We start from the raw sequence: 19,708 nt of genomic DNA on the forward strand, positions 1-19,708 counted from the left end.
TATGGTGAGGTCCATCCCCACGAGGATGGGCCGCCACCTAGGCGCCACATCACCGGCTCGTGGGGGATGGGCCTCCTTCACTTTTGAGGGGGGTGGAGGATGGAGCCCCACCTTAATATTTTATAATTTCCTAATTTTTTTATTAACTTAATAAATACAACATAACACAACATAATAAATTCATTTCATAAAATAAAAAAAAATACATTTCCTAAAAATAAAAATAAAAACATTTTGGGAAAAAAAATTACATTTCCTAAAAATAAAAAATTACACTACTCGTCTTCGTCTTCGTCTCCGTCACCGTCCCCGATGTTAACGTTGTTCCAAATATGTTCTACCAAATCCTGTTGAAGGTTTGCATGCGTGAAGTCGTTGGTTAGCGAGAACGAGTTTAAATCCTGTTGTGGTGGATCAACCGGGACAGTGTTCCCGTAAGATGCATTCTCATCATACTCACAAATCGCCCGACCTTCGTCTTCAATAATCATGTTATGGAGCAAAATGGAAGCGTACATACAAAGGCGCAACCTTTTCGGTGTGAATGCACGTGCCGGTTGTGCAAGGACGGCCCATTTTTTTTGTAAGACACCAAAAGCACGTTCGATGTCTTTTCTTGCAGCTTCTTGACGCTTGGCGAATTTTTTCCTTTTTTTCGTCCTCGGGATATGGAATAGTCTTTACAATTGTAGTCCAAGACGGATATATCCCGTCAGCAAGATAATACCCACGTCTATACTCAACCCCAGAAACTGTAAAACGTGTGTCCGGACCGGTTCCATTAACGACATCGGTAAAGATCGCCGATTGGTATAACACGTTGAGGTCGTTGAGCGAACCAGGGAGACCAAAGAAAGAATGTCATATCCACAAATCTTGTGATGCCACGGCTTCAAGTATCACGGTTGGATAGCCGTGATCACCTCACGTATATTGGCCGCGCCACGCAGTCGGGCAGTTATGCCACGCCCAGTGCATACAATCAATGCTACCAAGCATTCCCGGAAACCCGTGCCTTGCTTCATGAGCTTGGTACAACTGTTGAACATCATACGCGTTTGGTTTCCGCAAATATTTTTGCTATACAGTTTCACCACATTATGGCAAAACCGATACAAACATTCCCGCGTAGTTCTTGCCGACATCTGTAAGTACTCGTCCAAAGCGTCGGCCACTGTCCCGTACGCCAGTTGGCGAATGGCCGCAGTACACTTTTGTAACGTGGTGAACCCTTCATAATTTCGAGCATCAGGTCGTTGCGTGAAAAACGGGTCTAGCCCCGCCAAATCATTAGCAATCCATGTGAATAAGCGGCGACTCATTCGGAACCTGCGCCTGAAAATGTCGGCGTTGTAAAGTGGTTCATCCGAAAAATAATCGTTCACCAATTTCTCGTGCGCTCCTGTCGTAAAAAATATATAAATACGAGTTAAAAAAATTAGGATAATGAAATTTTGTAATGATAAACCTTGGCGGTCTCTGTTAATCCGTATTCGTCTGGTAATAACATTTTCAGACGAGAAGTCTTCCTCTTCCTCTTCAATAAGAATCTGCCCTACCCGTAGTACAGCGTTTGCGAAAAACATCTCCTCTTCGTCATCCGAAGACGAGGGCCACCAAGGATTAGAAGTCATTGTGGATGAAAAACTAATTTTTTTTTATAAAAGTGGGGAGAAAATGGTATAAAAGTGAGAGGGTTTTGGGTTGAAAGTGGGGAAATTATGGTGAAAATAGGTTGTTTTATAGAAAAAAGGATTTTTTTTTTTATTAATAATGCCGTTGGAATAACGGCTAGTTTTTGAATGTGGTGGACCGGCTACCCCGGCTGTGGGGTGCCGGTTGTGCCAAGCCGAGCCCTAGGGTGGCGGTGTGGGGGACCGGCGCCGGGCCTCAACCGACCCCATACCTTCTAGTCTTAGAGAGATAGAGAGTACGGACATGTGAATGTTAACTCTCAATAATTTAAGGGTGAAGGGGGTGCACACCTAATAGGTGAGTGCACTCTCTTACGCCAAACCAATCCCCGTGTGCCACGTCAACTCCCCTCTTAAACTCCCCTAACACCCCAATTTGATGGCGCCACTCCCCTCTTAGGTGAATTGGTTTTTTTTTTAAAAAAAAAAAAAAAAAAAAAGGAAAGCTTGTGATTGGTCCCCTCTCCCTCTCTCCTCTCTCTCTCCTCCCCTCTCTCTCGGTGAGCCGCCACCTACAAGCTTCCCCGATTCACTCCCCCGCCTTAATGGCGGTACCCACCTAATCGGCAAAATGCCTCCCCGAGGTGAGTCCCCGCGAACACCCCGTTCAGCCTAATCTACACAAATATAAACCTACACAAGGAAGTAGGTGATAATTATTAGTGTAAACCAAAGGTACATCGGTAAGGAGCAATTATAGAAGCTTCCAAAATTCCTGTCCCACAACCATGCATATCAAGACTCGTGTTAATTAAATAATTTATATTTTTTATAACAAATAAAAAAACTACTTGTACACCCTAACAAGAACAACCTTCTACTTTGAACAGTTTACCAATTGCACCCAAACTTATATGATATACTTAACGTCCTAACGAACTAATTCTTCATTTTTTGAGTAAAATTATTAACCGTACGTATTTTAGTTTAAAAAAGTAATCAATTTTGTTTGTACCCGGTGGCTGGCATAACGGGTCAACCCAATCTGTTAAGACACAGACACAATAAGACACGAACCCGAAACATGTAAACACGAACACGACATGAAATCTTAACGTGTCAGATTTTCGAAACACGAACACGAACCTGTTAGTAAACAGGTTACACGAAACGACCTGTTAAGACACGAAAAAAATTACCAACGTATCATACGACCTGTTTAAGACACGAACACAACCTATTAAGACACGAACACGACTTGTTTAAGACACAAACACGACCGAATTGGGGAAGCTATGAACCGAATTGGGAATGGTGGTGTTTGTGAGAGATTTAAAAATTAGGGTTTGGATTGTGGCAAAAGAACCACATGTGTTTGTGTATAATTCATCCTAGGTCTCACGAAATATTTTTTTTTATTTTTAATTATTAACATGTACTTAACGGGTCTTAACAGGTTAACGGGTTTTAACCTTGTTAGACACGGAACCTGTTAAGGTCTTATCGTGTCGACCTGTTTTAGACACCAAACCTGTTAAGATCAAACACGAAACATAATAACTTCGTGCAGGCTCGTGTCATGTTATTGTGTCAGAATTGCCAACCCTAGTACACGACTACACGGTAGTGACGGTACCAAATGCTCAGCCCCTTTGTTATTGATCCATGTGACCTCTCTCATCTCTCATAATATGGGTTCCATTCAGAATTCCCAACAAAGCTTAGGGGCTAAAAGTGAAAAATTCGCGTCTTAATTCACGATCTTCAAGGGTTTTTCTACAGAAACAAAAAGCCATTTTCAACTTCCATCTTCTTCAAGCACTTGATCATCACAAATAATTGAGGTAAAATGGGGTTCAAAAATGATAATCCAACGGTTGAAGATCTCATTCTTCAACTCCAATCATCATTCTTTTCAGCAGAGTTTCAACAAGTTGCCAAAACACTTACAGAACGCGAAGAACACATTAAAGATGAGTATTTGAAGCTGAACAAGAAGGTTGAAGAGGAAAAAGATGCAATCTTTAAGGAGAATCTGAAGCTTCATGATCAGTTGAAGAAGAAAGAAGAAGAGATTGGTGCAATGAAGAAGCTGATTGATGAGTATGAGAGAAAAGTTAGGGTTTATGAGAACAGATTTGATGATAAGGGTTTGGGTTTAGAGAAAAAAGCTAAAGAATCAATGGGTTCTTCTTTGAATCTTGCTGGTATACATTTTTTAAACTTTATGTTTCTGTTTTTTTTTTTTTTTTTTTTTTTTTTTTTTTTATAAAAACTTTAATTATTTCATTGTTTCTGTTAATTTTTATGGTGTTTTAATTTAAGCTATAATAATCATGATTTAAGGTGTTTTAGGTTTTAATTTTGTTGAAGAAAGTCAAATTTCTTGATGGGTTGAACTTGAAATTACATTTTGAGAAAAAAGCAACAATCTTTAAGTTTTGTTTAATTTTTTTTTAATGCTAAAACTAAGTTTAAACACCCTTGTAATCATGATTTAAGGCATTTTAGGTTATATTTTTGTGAAGAAAGTCAAATTTCCTGATGGGTTGAACTTGAATTTAAATTTAGATACAACAATCTTCATTTATTTCTTTTAAGATATTTTTCTTGATTGGTTGAACTTGAAATTAAAATTTAGATACAACAATCTTTATTTATTTATTTATTATTTTAAGATTTAAGATTCTTTATATGCTAAAGCATTGCTGTAAACTGATAATTTAGGGGAGCTAAACGAGTCTTGTTCGCGGGTTGGTGGGTTCAACCCGAACCCGAACACGACCCGTACCCGAAAGTTTGTCATACATATGAACCCGAACACGACCCCTGAATATTCGTGGGTGACCCACACGGCCCGTTCAACCCAATTTAATTTATCACATAAAATATATTGTAAAAATATAATATAATGTAAATCGATTAAACTGATCAACCCGCCAACCCGACCGGGTTGACCCAAACCCGACCTGTTTAGCTCAACGGTTTTGTGGGTTTAACCTGAAACTGACCCAAACCCGTGAATTTCGTGTTAGGTTCGTGTTGTGTTGTGTTATCGGGTCGTGTATCAGAAATTCACACGCCTTTGTTAAATATGTTTATGTTTGTATCTTTCATGTGTCACAGAAAGCTGTAGACCACCAGGGTTCACTACAAAGGAAGGCTCCAAGAGAAAATTAGAAGTCAAATCGCATGAGATCATTAATATCGATGACGATGATGATCAAGGAAAACGGGTTACAGATGAAGTCAAGAGAGAATATAAATATAACACTTATGACGACGATCTACAGGTCATCTCTTCAGCTAAAAGAAGGCGGGCTGCAAGCGAAATTAAAACAACACCGGGTTCTAAGGAAACTAAAAAAATCACTAAAAAAATCGAGTTAGATAGCCCTGAAGAACCTGATTCGGGCTCCGACACAGAGAAAATTAATAAAGCATACATGTCCTCCATTTCTAAAGTGAAGAAACATAACGAAGAATGGGAATTGGAGTCCGATATGGTGAAAGATTTGGAAAAAGATGATGAACTTTGCTTAAATGGTGTCTGCGCTCTACACCGACAAAGAATCATAGTTCATGGAGCTGATACAGATCGGTATGATCTTGATTTGCTTCTAAATATTTGTTCTTTATTGGAAAATTCAAATTCTATCGTGTATAATGCATAGTTGTCAATAGCGAGTGTAGCGATCGCTATAGCGCACTACGTAGCGTATAGGTCTAGGCTCGCTATTAGGGTTGTATCTAGGGGTGCAAACGAGCCGAGCCGAGCCGAGCCCGAGCTTGGCCAGGCTCGAGCTCGAGCTCGAGCTTGATTAACTTATGAGAGTTCGGGCTCGAGCTCGGCTCGATTCGAGCTTTGTTTTCAAAGCTCGAGCTCGGCTCGTTTGTATTTTATCAAGCTCGAGCTCGGCTCGGGCTCGACTCGTTTACTATCTATTAATTAGTATATTAAATAAAAATAATATAAATAATAGACTTTTTAGGCTTGCGAGCTCGATAAGTAAAGCTCGGGCTCGGGCTCGTTTACTAAATAAGCTTATTTTTAGGTTCGAGGTCGGCTTGTAAACAAGTTTAAATAAGCTCGGCTCGACTCGGCTCCTCGACGAGCCTAACGAGCTTCACATGTGAGGCTCGAGCTCGGGCTCGATAAACAAACAAGCTTTGTTTTGAGGCTCAAGCTCGGCTCGGGCTCGATAAGGCTCGGCTCATTTCGAGCTTTTTCTCAAGCCGATCTCGAGTAGCTCGCGATCCGCTCGGCTCGTTTGCACCCCTAGTTGTATCGATATATAGCGATAATTGCGACATTTAAAAAAAATATATAAATAGCAATTAAATATACATGTAAAATAGCATATATAACAAGGTATTTTGATATAATATACATATAAATTAATTTTTTTTCTAGTGTTTTTCTATGCATAGCCGTCCGCTATTTGTCGTTATTCGCTATGTAGCATATAGGTACCTTATCACTGTTTGTCGCTATTCGCCATGAACAACTATGGTATAATATATATTTAACGTTGGCATTGCATTTGCTCTTTTTTTTTCTCTAGATTATCCACTCTGGGGCGTAAGCTTATCGACGGGGATTCACAAAACAAGCTAAAGAAAAAAGCTTCGGAGTTGAATCAATATGATCTTAAGGATTGTCGAATGTTTGCGAAGAAGTACTCGCTGCAGCTTTTTAACATATATCAAGATAAAAGCGACCCTTTCTTCCCTACTTCAAGGAGTCAAGAAAAACGGTCAGATGTTTAGAGATGTTTATCGTGAATAAAATGCTTGTAAATGTGGTTTGTTACTATGTCTTTTGTCGTTTTTGTGCGTCGTCATGAATATAGATTTAACAAATAGGTGCAGTTGGGATTGTGAAAACAGATTGTGGTTTAAAAGGTTTGTTAATCCAAAGATTTAATATTTTCCATGCTTTCTCTCGAGGCGTTAAAATGCTTTCCACATAAATGTGTTCGCCTTCCAGTAACTCTCGAGGCGTTAAAATGAAATTTTTTTCATCGACGCCACCGAAAATATCCCAGATTTATCATTGGGCCAGCTCCATTTAACTTGGTTCAGCTCCATTTATAAGAAAAGATTTATAAAAGTAGAATAAACTAACGATATGGGACAATGTAACATATCTGGTGTTTTTAATTATATTTTTTTGAAACAATTTATATTTCAAAACACGTTTAAATGAAGAGCAAGATCTGTTTACAAACATTAACATGTCTACTAAATGAGGAGGTGAAGATGTGAAGTACACCTATAAGATATTGTAAAACATAATAAATTTATGTGACAATAGAGTATCAGATTGGAGGATATATATGTTTAGTAAAGATATAATCATACACAATTATAACAAAGTCTGAATTGTGACAGACACATGTTATTTAATATATGGAATAATTATTACTGGTATATAATGATAATGGTAAATTAGTATTGATTGCTAACTACACAACATCTTTACAAACAGTAAACATTTGATGGTAGAAATACACCCTATCATATGATACATATCGTTTTACTTTCATTTGTCTATGACCATCTCTAAGGCCGGAGGGTATGGGAGGGCGCCACCCGTCACATCAGCCATTTATGGCGCCCTTGTCCGCCATCGACCACCCCCTTATTGTTAAAAGGGGGCGCCACCTTTTGTCCACCACCGTGATAACGAGGAAGAAGGTGTGTGCAGGTGGGACCCACCTCATTTCATCCAATAATTTTTTTTTTAAATTTGTTTAATAGAGGGCTTTATACCATACAACGCAAGTTAAAGGGAGGGGCTTTAAAGCCCCCCATATGACGTGGCGTTGCGTGATAAAGCCCCTAGGGGCTTTATACCACACCCTTCAACCTAATACACACATTGAAATTGTATATAGTTTGATGTAAATCATTGTTGTTACATCGGTTGTCAAATAGCGTAATGTTATTTCCGCATTAGTTTTGTACAATTGAGTTTGTCTTTATATTTTATAAAACTTATCATTTAATATAATTCCTTCGCATAGTTATTAAATATTGATATTTTTTTGAACGGCCAACAGAATCAATTTCGAGCATTCTTGGGGCATCCACTGGACCAAATGGAGTACTCCGAGAGTAACCCGAGTCTACCAACAATTCCGGGGAAAACACGGTAACCCACCCGCCCGTAGGCACGACGGTGAAATTACCGGTAAAACCCGTTTGGCTCAAGGATCGAACCCAATTTTCCCTGGATCTCCTATCATTGTCCACTAATGCCTCACTCTACACCAACTAGGAGTTGAATTTGCATCTCTCTAGAAAAAATGCAAGCCTTCCATCACTTGATCTAGAGATTATTACTAGCAAAATAACATACACTATAAAAATCTCACTCAGGACATCAATGATTTTGCTTAGAAATTTATTGTCATTTATGAACCTTATTAATCAGTTAATTAATATTAATAATTAGTTTATTTCTTTATCAAATAGCTATAGTCAAGTAAATATAGAGGCCTAAAGTTCAAATCATGTACTAGTTATAAACCATTCGGCTGGAAGTTTGTTTGGGTTCATTCGTTTAATAAATGAACGAACATGAACAAATGTCTCGTTCTTTCATTTATGTTCGTGAACATTCGGTAACGTGTTCGTTTATAGTGGTTTTTGCGTTTGTTTGTGCTCGATAGTTCCTTAGGATTTTTAATTTTTGTATATTATAAATAAATACTTCAGTATTCCGGTCCCACTAATAAACTACATAATAAATATTAGTTTATTTTATTTTATTTAAATTATATAAAAAATATTAGGTTAGTACATTATGGGTGGATCTACGTAATGTTTGTCATAAAAGATGCCTATTTTATTTGAAATTTAATGTACGTTTTTTTTGTTCATAAACGCTTGTTTGTGCTCACTTATGTTCATAAACGTTTGTTTGCGTTCATTACCTAATATTAACGAACGAACACAAACACTTTCATTTCCTCAATGAATGAACAAGAACAAAAATCTCGTTCGGTAAGTGTTCATGAACAGTTAGTGAACACATTTGTTTGCTTAAGAAATGAATACAGAAAAGGTCTTGTTCGTGTTCGTTTGCAACCCTAAGGCTTAAAAAATAATCTGTTTTAGACAAGAAAAGACACAATACATATAAATAGAGAACAGAAACTCCTCTTTGGTTTAATTTTAATCGTTTTATTGGTTTTAGACCATATTTTTTTTGAACGGCCAACGAATCTTCCAAATGGGTGGCGAAATTCACCACGTCGGGATACACTCGCCTCCGAACTGGGGAAAACCCTCACCTAGGGCCGAAACCCGTGAACACTCGCCCGTAGGCACGACAATGCGGTGAGGTAAAACCCGCTCAGTTCAACGATCGAACTAGCGATCTCCACCTATTCGCCTAGTCTCCCATCATCATCAGGTGCCGAAGAAAACAATATTTGCGTCCCTTAGAACACCAAGTCTCTCTCTTACCACTCCATCACCACCTCATTGGCATACTAGATCTAGCTTTCGGACTTAACATTGTTTGATCAGTCTACCCTATAACGCTAAACAAAATTATCCACCTTAACACTATGGTGTTATAATACACCATTATCACCTAGGGTAACCGTCATTCTATTTCATCGATAGAACAACACTTTGGCTGAATCATCTGTGAGTAAGTGTATAGGATAAAGTTACATAATAAAGTCGTTTTAAACAAGAAAACACCCATCAAATATACAGATAAAAAACAAAACTTCCCACTTCGGTTTGAAACTAACTAGTAACATTCTTTGAGCATTTCAGGGTATAGGGAGTGGTTAAACACTTTAAAGTGGCAAACCAAAAAACCGACCAATGAGAGCGCGCCATGTCAATTAGGCAAAAGTGTTTAAACTTTGGTGAAAAATGTTGGCAATGGTTTAAACATTTGGTGAATTGGTAAACTTTTTAAATAAAAAAAGAAAAAAAATGTGATTGGTTGAGATTGGAATGGACCCCACCCCATACCCCCCTCTCTCTTTCCTTTCTCCTTTCCCGCATCGGTAAAGCTTCACCGATTTTATACCCATTTCGTCAAACACTTCATGTGGCAAAAGGTTGGCAATGGTTTGCCAAAGTTTACCGATCGGTAAAATGGCTTTACCGAAAGCCACTCCGTATCCCCTCATCCAACACCTAAACTAATAAAAATAATAATAAATATTTAAAACATTCTTTTGAGCATTTATTATATATTATATAATACTCTAATTTACAACAATTGTGTACAGTAGAGGTAGTACATTTTGCTTGTAATGTTGTACGGTGGTTTTCAGAAAACCTAGGCCTGCTGGGCTGTTAGCGTTATTTTCTTCTCTATCCTTGCTTCACCCTCATCACCACTCCAGACCACCCCTTCATCCCTACGTCAACCAAAACACTCATCTCTTCCCTTCCTCCTCTTATATCAGACTCAAAATTGACATTAGGGTTTACTTATCGAAGATGGGGGACGACCATAAGCTCGGAGATCCATTGATATGCTGGAAGCGAAGCTTATCTATAAACAAGAAACATCCGGTACGGCATTCAGATGAAATAGATGGAGAAAGAAAGAGATGGAGGGAGACGGCGTGAAGGACAAGGAGGCTGACCACCATCGTTAGAGGGAGGCTTGGCGTTGGCATCATCACATTCAGATGAAATAGATGGAGAAAGAAAGAGATGGAGGGAGACGGCGTGAAGGACAAGGAGGCTGACCACCATCGTTAGAGGGAGGCTTGGCGTTGGCATCATCACCATCCACACGCTGGTTGTATTCCGGCGAACCTAGGGTTCTGCTGTGACTTCCGACGGTGGTGGATAGGGTCAAATCAACCACCAAAACCGGCGGCGACTAGGGTTTCGTGGTGTAAGGGGTTGCTGATGAGATTCAAATCCCACTCAGGGAGATTTTTGTTGAGTATCTTGAGAGGTATTGGACACCTCTTCTTCATCACCAAACGCATGTGAGTAATATTTTCATCTAGATCTTTTCTATTATTATCATGGCTAGCAATCTTGACCCGTGATAGGAAAAACAGGTTGAAACCGGTAACATTTTTTTCGTATTTGGGTCGAGATGGGCATATACTTACCAGACAATGGGTTGAAATGGGTAGATAAACAGTAAGATTAATTTAGGACGGGTCAGAACGGGTTGATAAAGTAAGTTCCACGAGTCAGAACGGATTGATAAAGTAAGTTCCACGGGTCAGGTACTGGTACTCCTTGGTGTGTTTGCGGTTGTTGTGTAATTAAATGATTACAAGTTATAACCATATGCAAGATTTATAATAGGAAATATAGTGATTGGATGATAAAAGATGTGTGATTTAAGCGATTACAAGTTATAACCATATTATAGGTTGGATAAGTATTGATCATTCCCTCTAATTAGTAATTAATTACATTCATGAAGAGCTTTTAAGTCATGTAAAACAGAAGCAAAAAAAGGTTTGGTACGTTCTAGCAAACATTTAGGTACAAGTAAAACCCAAATGGAACGAAGTTTATTATCATATATTCATAGTTATTTGAACACCACAAGTGAGACTTTATTTATAGACGATTTTAGTGACTCAAACATTAAAATAGACTTTGTGAGACTTTTGTTGTGGAAGATCACATTCAGGTTAGTGTTTGTGACATTTGTTTAGATCAGTGTCAAAATTTATGTGGATTGTGGAGTAGAATAGGTTGATATGTAGTTAACTGATGGTAACCATAGGCAAGGTTTATAGTTGTCAGTTTAGTAATATAAGAGCTGTGAGATGTAATCACGCCGGATTGATTATGAAACTAAATGAAGTTTATGGCCAAAGTAGTATTATATGTTTCCTATTACATACACTAAGAACTTTTAAGTAGAGCCTTTTTTTCTGATAGATGTATATCTGACGTCTGCTCGAGTTTCAAACCATTGCCTGTCATGCAAAATGGAAGCAAAAGGGTCTAGATACGTTTTAGCAAGTGTTTAATAAAAGCCGAGTGGAAGTTTATTATTAATTTTGTTATGTGTCAAAAGTTATCCAAACATTACGTAAGTAAGTTCCACGGGTCAGGTACTGGTACTCTTTGGTGTGTTTGCGGTTGTTTGGCAACTATTGTTCTGATTGAAGAAGGATGAGGAGAAAGAAACGGTTTGGTAGTCGCAACATTAGAAATCAAGAGGTTTTGAAATCTGAATATTAGATATATTTATTAATATTAATTAATAATAACTTAATTTTTTTTTTGAAAGGCAAATCTTATTCCATCACCACAAATATTTACACATGGACTCAAAGCCCCATACAATACAATTTCAATCACTCATTGTTCTCTCATAAATAAAAAGAGAAATTGCAAAAGGCTAGCGGTTGTTTAAAATAGATAGAAAGATTAAACTTACAGAAATTTATGAAAGCTATATGTCTTTTTAACAGTTTTTAATTATATTTTTTTAATTTTCTTGTCACTTGATATTTTGAAAGTTAACCCGTTTTGACCCGAAACCCGTTTCGACCCAAACCCGTCTTGACCCTAACCCGTTTCGACCCAAACCCGTTCTAACCCGAACCCATTTGAACCTTTTTTTAGAATTGACCTGTTTTAACCCGAACCACTTTGACCCGAGCCCGCTTTGACAAGTGACCCGACCCGACCCGACCTGCCCGTTTTGTCAGGTCTAATTATTATCGGTTGTTCATTGATCTTAGTGAGTTATAACTTTTAAGGGTTTGCTTTGGTTTTTGTCAACTCATATAGAATATATATATTATGTTTTTAATCGTATCATTCAACATTTACTCATTTCGGTTTCAGAAATGCGATAAATATTTCGGGTGGTGTTTTAAGTGGAGTCCAACGCAGAGCTTCGTAGAAACTCAACGTATTTGTTTTGTCTATGTATTTGATTTGTTAAAGTCTTAAACCCGATTTTTAATTTGAATAATATTATCATTAATTAAAAGTATGACAACTCCTCTTGTAGCATGATAAATGGCAATCACCGGTTTTAGATGTTAAAAGGGGTCGGTTGGACGGTTTACGTTTTGGCAAAAAATGGGCAATTTTTCATACAGGTAAAAAATGGTTTGGTTTGGACCTTCTGGTTGAAGTTTCTAAAGAAATAGTTTTACTTCTTGTCTTCAATGTATACACTAACCAATCGGTTGATAAAGCGGGTCTCCTGTGGTACAATCTCCTCTGCTAGGTGTATCTTGTGTACACCAAACCTAGCATCAAAGAATGACCTATTTAAAAGAATTGTTTTATCTACAAAACTAACAATTTTTTTTTTAACTTTTTGCAAGTTACTATCGTCAAATGTTGTTTACAGTACACCGTTATTAGTTTTATTATTAAATAAGGTAACATCTATACAGGCTAAAAGCACCAAGAAGATTGTGCTGAGGTTGCAAGCATGTGTCCCGGCATCCAATTAAGGTTAGCTTTGAATCTCTTTTGATGTTTTTTTATTTACTTTTGTTGTTGTTACTGTTGCTTTTTTTATGTTTTGTGCATAGATGCAAACATTTTGACATTGGTGGAGACAAAGGCCAATGGAACTAAACAAAAAAGATGCAAACATTTTGGCATTGGTGCAGAGATGCAAACTTTTTGACATTTGTATACGTCGTATGTGTTAATTCGTCGAATAACTTGATTGATTAGGAAAATGTATTTTGCGCAACTTATGTAACTAACATGCTTGGTGTTAACATCCTAAGTTGCGACCATAATACATATACAAATCTAGGCATAAACTCTTGGTTTAACGGAAATATAAATCTAGCCCCCGCCGCATCGCGGCAGGTTACTTTTCTAGTTGAGTTCTATTTGGTAGGGGTTCATTTTCCCAGACAACTATAGCATTAAATGATTATTTATTTTTCTGATCACTTGCTTCAGAACCAAGCAACTGTATTCATGAACAGAAAATAATCAAAAGCAATAAAATGCTCAGAAAATAATTATAATCATGAGCAAAAAGTGGTGAAATTACAAGTTTAACTAGTATTAAGGGGTCCCGCGTTACGGCGGAGGCATAGACCGTGCCAAGTAGCATTAATGCTACACAACTACAAGCGACCAACAACACCGGAAAAGTTCATAAAAACAAAATAAATAAAAAGGAAAAAATAATACCGAACGAAAAGCATACGTAAAATCGTTGAACCACGTATGCCAGTTGCGACATGTTAATACGAAGAAATTAGACTGAAATGTAAAAATAGAAAAGAGTAACTAAGTCGATCTAAGACAACGCGCGTTGCGACGAACCTGTCAAACATGGAAAATAAACGCATTGTGACGGTCTTGTCAAATGGGAAAAAAATAGTCAAAAAAAACTTTTAAACCCACATGTACGTTACAACGTGTTTACTCGCAAAATTAGAACGAACCGTAAAACAAAAAAATTGCAAAAAATGAAAAATACTTGGATTAAAGTTGAAAATAAACATTTGTTTGTGTTGTATGAAAAAGTATCGATAAAGCATCAATCACTTTGTACCAAATCTCTTAAAGTACAGGGGTCCTTTTCGTAAGTACAAACAACATTAAGGGGTCATAATAAAACTTTCATTTTCTTCAAAATCGTTAATCAAACAAACAACGTCTTTCACAAAACAGAAATCAAAATTTTCACATTTCAAACAATCGATCGTCTCATTGTAGCAAAATGAGCTTAAAAGGTGACCGGATCACCGATTACCGGTCGGAATCTTCATCTATGACGGCGGAGGAGCTCGTGTTGAAGCTCCGATCATCGTTTTTTCCACTGGAGTTTCAGTACGTTGCGAAAACGTTAAACGATCGTGAAGAACAGTTGAAACAGATGAATGTTGAATTGAAAACGAAGGCTGAAGAGGAGAAATGTGTGCTGGTGATGGAGAATGTTAAGTTAAAGGATGAGATTCATGCGATTAAGAAGGTGAATGGTGAGAATGAAGTGAAATTTAGGGTTTTAAAGTGTGAATTGGAGAAGACACAGAGTGATTTTGGTGAGAATGAGGAGAAAATTAGGGTTTTAGATGATGAGTTGAAGATGAAACAGGATGAGTTGGAGGTGATGAAGACGGTGAATTGTGAGTATGAGGGGAAAATTAGGGTTTTAGGTGATGAGTTGGAGAAGAAACAAAGCGAGATTGAAGCAGTGAGAAAGGCGAACGGTGAGTATGATATATTATTTAGGGGTTTAAATGATGAGTTAAAAAAGCAACTAAATGAGATTGATGCAGTGATGAAGGTGAATGGTGAGTATGAGAAGAAATTTAGGGTTTTAGACGATGATTTGAAGAAGAAAGAGAATGAGATTGAGGCGATGAGGAAGGTGAATGATGAGTATGAGGGAAAAATTGAGGGTTTAAGTGATGAGTTGAAGAAGAAACAAAATGAGTTGGATGCGATGAGTAAGGCGAATGTTGAGTATGAGAGGAAGTTTACGGGTTTAAATAGTGAGTTAAAGAAGATGAAAAACAAGTTTGATGCGATAAGGAAGACGAATGACGGGTATGTGATGAAATTTAGGGGTTTAAATGATGAAGTGAAGAAGCACCAAAACGAGATTGATGCAACGAGGAAGACAAATAATGAGTATGAGATAAAATTCAAGGGTCTAAATGATGAGCTGAAGAAGAAACAAGATGAGATTGATGTGATGAGGAAGGCGAAGAATGAGTATGAAGGAAAATTTAACGGTTTGAATGATAAGTTGAAGAAGCAACAAAACGAGATTGACGCGATGAAGAAGGTGATCGATGAGTACAAGAGCAAATGTAGGGTTAATGAGAAGCGGCCTTTGGAATTTGATGCTTTGGTTTTCGGTTCAGAGAAAATTGCTAAGAAATCGATGGCTTCAAGGAACAAACAAAAAGACCGTGCTGGTATTGATTTTCTACTTCTGTTTCTGTTACTAAAATCTTATTATTATAGTTTCATTCGCAATTGAAAATGTTAAGAACTTAGAAATCATAAGAAATCAGTAAGACACTTTTAGTTTGTTTACTGGGTGACTTTTAATTATAATGCAAGCAATCTGTGGTCCATGATCTTATGGTACACTTTTATGTGTTACAGTACCCAAGTGGCATGAGATTATTCAGATTGATGACGATGACGACGACGATCTAAAGTTTTTCTCAGCAAATAAAAGAAGACGGGTTTCTGATGAAACCAAAACCAAGCCGACGTTCTCATCGCTGCTTTTTAACAAATGCCGAAATAAAAGTGACTCTTTCCGCCCGAATTTAAGAAGTCAGGAACAAAGGCCTGATGATTAGACATGAAACACCGAAATTGCTGTAAATAATTGTTTTTAACTATTTTTTTTTATTTTTTTTCGGTTTTTTCATCATCGTGAAGGTAGATCTAACAAATTAGTGCAGTGCGATTATGAAACCAGCTTATGGTGAGTTGTATCTATCCGTAAAGCTTTATAAGGTTGCTATTAACTGAATGTTTTAATGACAATATAGTAGTTTCATTTCAATTTATAAGAGCATACTTCTTGTCACTCTTAGGTTGTGACGAAGCGTTCCGGACTGATCAGAAAGAAATGGTTGTTTTGATTATTTCTTGCAGCTTAGTAACATCTGTTAGTTATTCTGTTTTTGAATTTACAATAGTTTGTTTCAGTTATCTAACTGTTGATTTGATGCCTCTTATCTAGTAATCTTTCAATGCAAGTTTTCCATCAGATCTTAGTACTGTTATTTCCACAAATGATGATTAGGCGTGCTTAATCTGCATAAATTTTCGGAGGAAATAATAACGCTTGCGCCCCAATCAGCATCAGTCAGAGACATTCAAGGTCAACCAACAGGTACATGTGATATGCTGATTGTTTTGTCTTTGTTTTTGCTTGGTGGTTTTGTTACTGTTTTTGTTATCAGATGGTTTTATAGGGCTGTATGTAATATGTTGCTGCCCATCAATGTGTTCAGTTATTTAAGAGAATACACTTCATTTCATTTCCTTAACTTACTGTCACAATTCTTGAATCTGATTTTGAGCATTCAGTTAAATCAGTAATTGTTTTTAGTGTCTTGGTTGTGCTTCAAGATTTATGAGTTGATGTTCTATCTTTATTAAGAACTCATTATTAAATGTTAAGTGCAACTTATTTACTATCTCGTTTTTTAAACTATGCTTTGATGTTTACATGTTAAAGGATTGCATCGTGAGAGCTATACTTACTTTTGGAGTTCAAACAAACTTTGAAATGGGAAAGATATACTTACTTTTAGTGTTGCATTTTTTTCATTTTTATTTTCTTTCTTGGTAAATAAGTTTATTTATGCTATTAATGAAATCTTTTAACACTTTTAAAACGACCTTTTTAAAATTTTAAGCTTTAACTTGGGTTTTGTCTGTTAGACCATATGGTGTGAGGAAAGTGGTGTGGGGCGTGGCATGGCCAATAGAAGGGTTCGAGGCCATAGACTGAGGACCATCCTCAGACGGCCAAAGTCAAGGAGAAATAGGATGGAGGGATTCCTTTGGTGGAGATTCTTGGTGGCCCGGGGTGCCCCGTTCCTCACTGATTTTTTCACTCGTAGTATTAATTTTAGTGAAAATTTCCATTATCCTTTTTAGTGTAACATGTAAGATCTTTAAGAATCCAGCCTCATTGATTTGGATTTTATAAGTTTGACCCTACTGATATTTCATTCAAGCTCCGCCACTGAACGACTCAATAAGCCGGATATAGTTCCAACACATGTGATCAAGTCATCGGCCATCATAAAAGAATATAGCAACATAATGTAAAACTATTTATCATTTGTCTTTACATCAAATCTACCCTGAATTTTCATCTTAGTTTTGTACATCTTAGTTTTTGTCTATATTTTATAAAACTTACCAGTTAATATAATTATTACTACTTCACATAGTTATTAAATATTGATATAAATAGCAAAGTAGCATTTTTTCTGAACGGCCAGCAAATATTATACAAGCTCAGTCACCGGAGTAAACCCATTGGTGAAATGCCACCCACGCATACAAGCTCGGTCATCGGAGTAAACCCATTGGTGAAATGTCACCCACGCCCTACGTACACAAACATTGGTGACCACGCCCACCAGTCTATGGTAAAACCAATGATCCATCTGAAATAAATTGCAAGCAAATTGCACCAAATGACCTATGACCACCACATTAGAAAGTCATGAGACTACTTCCTCCCAAACCAATTGATCTAGTATTCATTGGCTAGCAAACTAACATACAATTAAAATATCTCACTGAGGCCTTTGAAATTATCCGATATCAAAGATTTTGCTTAGAAATTTATTGTTCATTTATCACCTTATTTGTTCTTTAAATAGTTTTTAATTAGTCAAAGTAAATAGAGAGGCATGTACGATATATGGTTGTAAAACAAGGTTTCCAAGTGGCAAGTCCGAGTATTTTCCGAGTAATTGCTCAAAGGTAGGTTGTCGAGGTGATTTTCTTCAACTCCGCCTAGTTACTGGAATCGATCAAACGCGGTCAAACTCGGCCAGAATTGAATCTGTAGGTCAACTCAGACCGAGTTTGACTTTGAAAAAAAAAACTTAATTTCTATGCCTATCATATTCTTTAATGAATATCATTTTCACATATTTTGTATAAATATTAGTAAATTTATGTTATTTGACATATATCTAATTTTCAAAAACTAATTTCTTTATAATTTACTATGTCCGAGTACTCCCTGAGTACTCTCAACTCCCCGCCAATCGATTAGAGCGCCTAACGACTTTTGTAACCATGGTACGATACATAAAAGATGCATCCGTCCCACAACCATGCATCAACCATTTCTACACCCTTTAAAGAACAAGCTTTTACTTTGAACACCCTTTTACTTTGAACAATTTACTAAGTACACCTGAAATTGTACTAATATAACTGAAGTATACTAATTCTTTATGTTTTGAAAAAGAAAAATCAACCGTATTAAAATTTCATAATCAGAAAGCATGGCAGTGTTGAGCTCTAGAAATAGTCTAAACATATATCAGTTTTGAAAAGTTAAAAATGAACATCTTTGATATGTTGGTTTTAACTTTCAAGGATATAAAATATGAAGGTTTTGTAATTATTAATTAACGAAAACTAAGCATTTACCTAACCACAAAGTTAAAACTTTTACACAGGTAACATGGTGTTATGCAGTGGCGAAGCTTGACAATGAAGACGGAGGGTCGAAAACGTATATACCCAAAAATTTCTATAGAACCGGGGGGTCGAAAACGTATATACCCAAAAAAATTTATACGAAAACTACATATATAACACTACTGAGTGAAAAATTCGGGGGGTCGGGCGCCCCCCGGCCCCTCTTAAGCTGCACCCCTGGTGTTATGCCTCGCTTTTATCACCTAGGGTAATGGTCATTCTATTTCATCGACAAAACAATACTTTGGCTGAATATCTCGGTTTAACATTAATAAGCTTTAGTTAGTTTCAGACCATGCTAGACTCGACTTTCTGTCGTTCTTTTCAGTTCACCTTGTGACGCTAAACCAAATTACGCTCTATAAACATTTTTCTATTTTGTATGGATTAAAATATGGATATTGGATATAAATAACCCCAACTTTCACCAATTGGTTGATAACACTTCTAACTTTCGATTTGTACAACACCACTCCCAACTTTCAACTTATTGGCGATAGCACTCCCAGACCAACTGAACCCTAACCCAGTTAGTTTTTTGCTGGGGACTTGAGTGGTGATGTGGCATCTGAAGTGGAATTTTCTAATGACGTGGCGGTTGATGTCAACAAACTGGGTTATTGTTCGGTTAGTTTGAGAGTGTTATCGGCCAATAAGTTAAAAGTTAGAAGCGATGTAGTACAGATCGAAAGTTGAGAGTGCTATGTGTCAATTGGTGAAAGTTATGGTTATATAAATTCAATATCCCATTCTCTATTCTCTATATGTATTAATTTCCATCATGCTAATGAATAGTAATTTATTTTTTGTCTTTTGTGTTTTTTTCATAGTTAAGGGTGTAAGGGGTGCTCACCTAATAGGTGAGTCCTCTCTCTTACGCCAAACCAATCCTCGTGTGCCACGTCAAC

The 19,708-nt window shown here is 37.0% G+C and overlaps 2 protein-coding genes and 1 long non-coding RNA gene across 7 annotated transcripts; 2 read left to right on the forward strand and 1 right to left on the reverse strand.

Annotated features, from left to right (window-relative positions):
* Positions 1-1,088: 1,088 nt before the first annotated feature.
* Positions 1,089-1,541, reverse strand: LOC118489069. Its single transcript, XR_004886066.1, has 2 exons — positions 1,469-1,541; positions 1,089-1,402 (listed from the first exon to the last, which is right to left on the reverse strand). It is a non-coding gene; the product is annotated as an uncharacterized LOC118489069 (long non-coding RNA).
* A 1,871-nt stretch (positions 1,542-3,412) lies between these two features.
* Positions 3,413-6,577, forward strand: LOC110921392. Its single transcript, XM_022165710.2, has 3 exons — positions 3,413-3,841; positions 4,761-5,235; positions 6,200-6,577. The coding sequence occupies exons 1-3, from the start codon at positions 3,484-3,486 to the stop codon at positions 6,402-6,404; spliced, it is 1,038 nt and encodes a 345-aa protein (XP_022021402.1). The 5' UTR covers positions 3,413-3,483; the 3' UTR covers positions 6,405-6,577.
* Positions 6,578-9,896: 3,319 nt separating this feature from the next.
* On the forward strand, positions 9,897-16,146 carry LOC110921282 (putative leucine-rich repeat-containing protein DDB_G0290503). Of its 5 annotated transcripts, XM_035986612.1 has the most exons (5): positions 9,897-10,615; positions 12,453-12,519; positions 13,016-13,076; positions 13,157-15,517; positions 15,711-16,146. In XM_035986612.1, exons 4-5 carry the CDS (start codon positions 14,314-14,316, stop codon positions 15,911-15,913), a joined length of 1,407 nt encoding a protein of 468 aa, XP_035842505.1. In that variant the 5' UTR covers positions 9,897-10,615; positions 12,453-12,519; positions 13,016-13,076; positions 13,157-14,313; the 3' UTR covers positions 15,914-16,146. The 5 variants fall into 5 exon arrangements, with proteins under 5 accessions (XP_035842505.1, XP_022021266.1, XP_035842503.1 ...); XM_022165574.2 differs by lacking the exon at positions 12,453-12,519; XM_035986610.1 differs by having other exon boundaries at positions 9,897-10,581; positions 13,016-15,517.
* Positions 16,147-19,708: the final 3,562 nt, after the last annotated feature.

Source organism: Helianthus annuus, chromosome 17, assembly GCF_002127325.2.
Source record: "Helianthus annuus cultivar XRQ/B chromosome 17, HanXRQr2.0-SUNRISE, whole genome shotgun sequence".
NCBI classification, from domain to species: domain Eukaryota; kingdom Viridiplantae; phylum Streptophyta; class Magnoliopsida; order Asterales; family Asteraceae; genus Helianthus; species Helianthus annuus.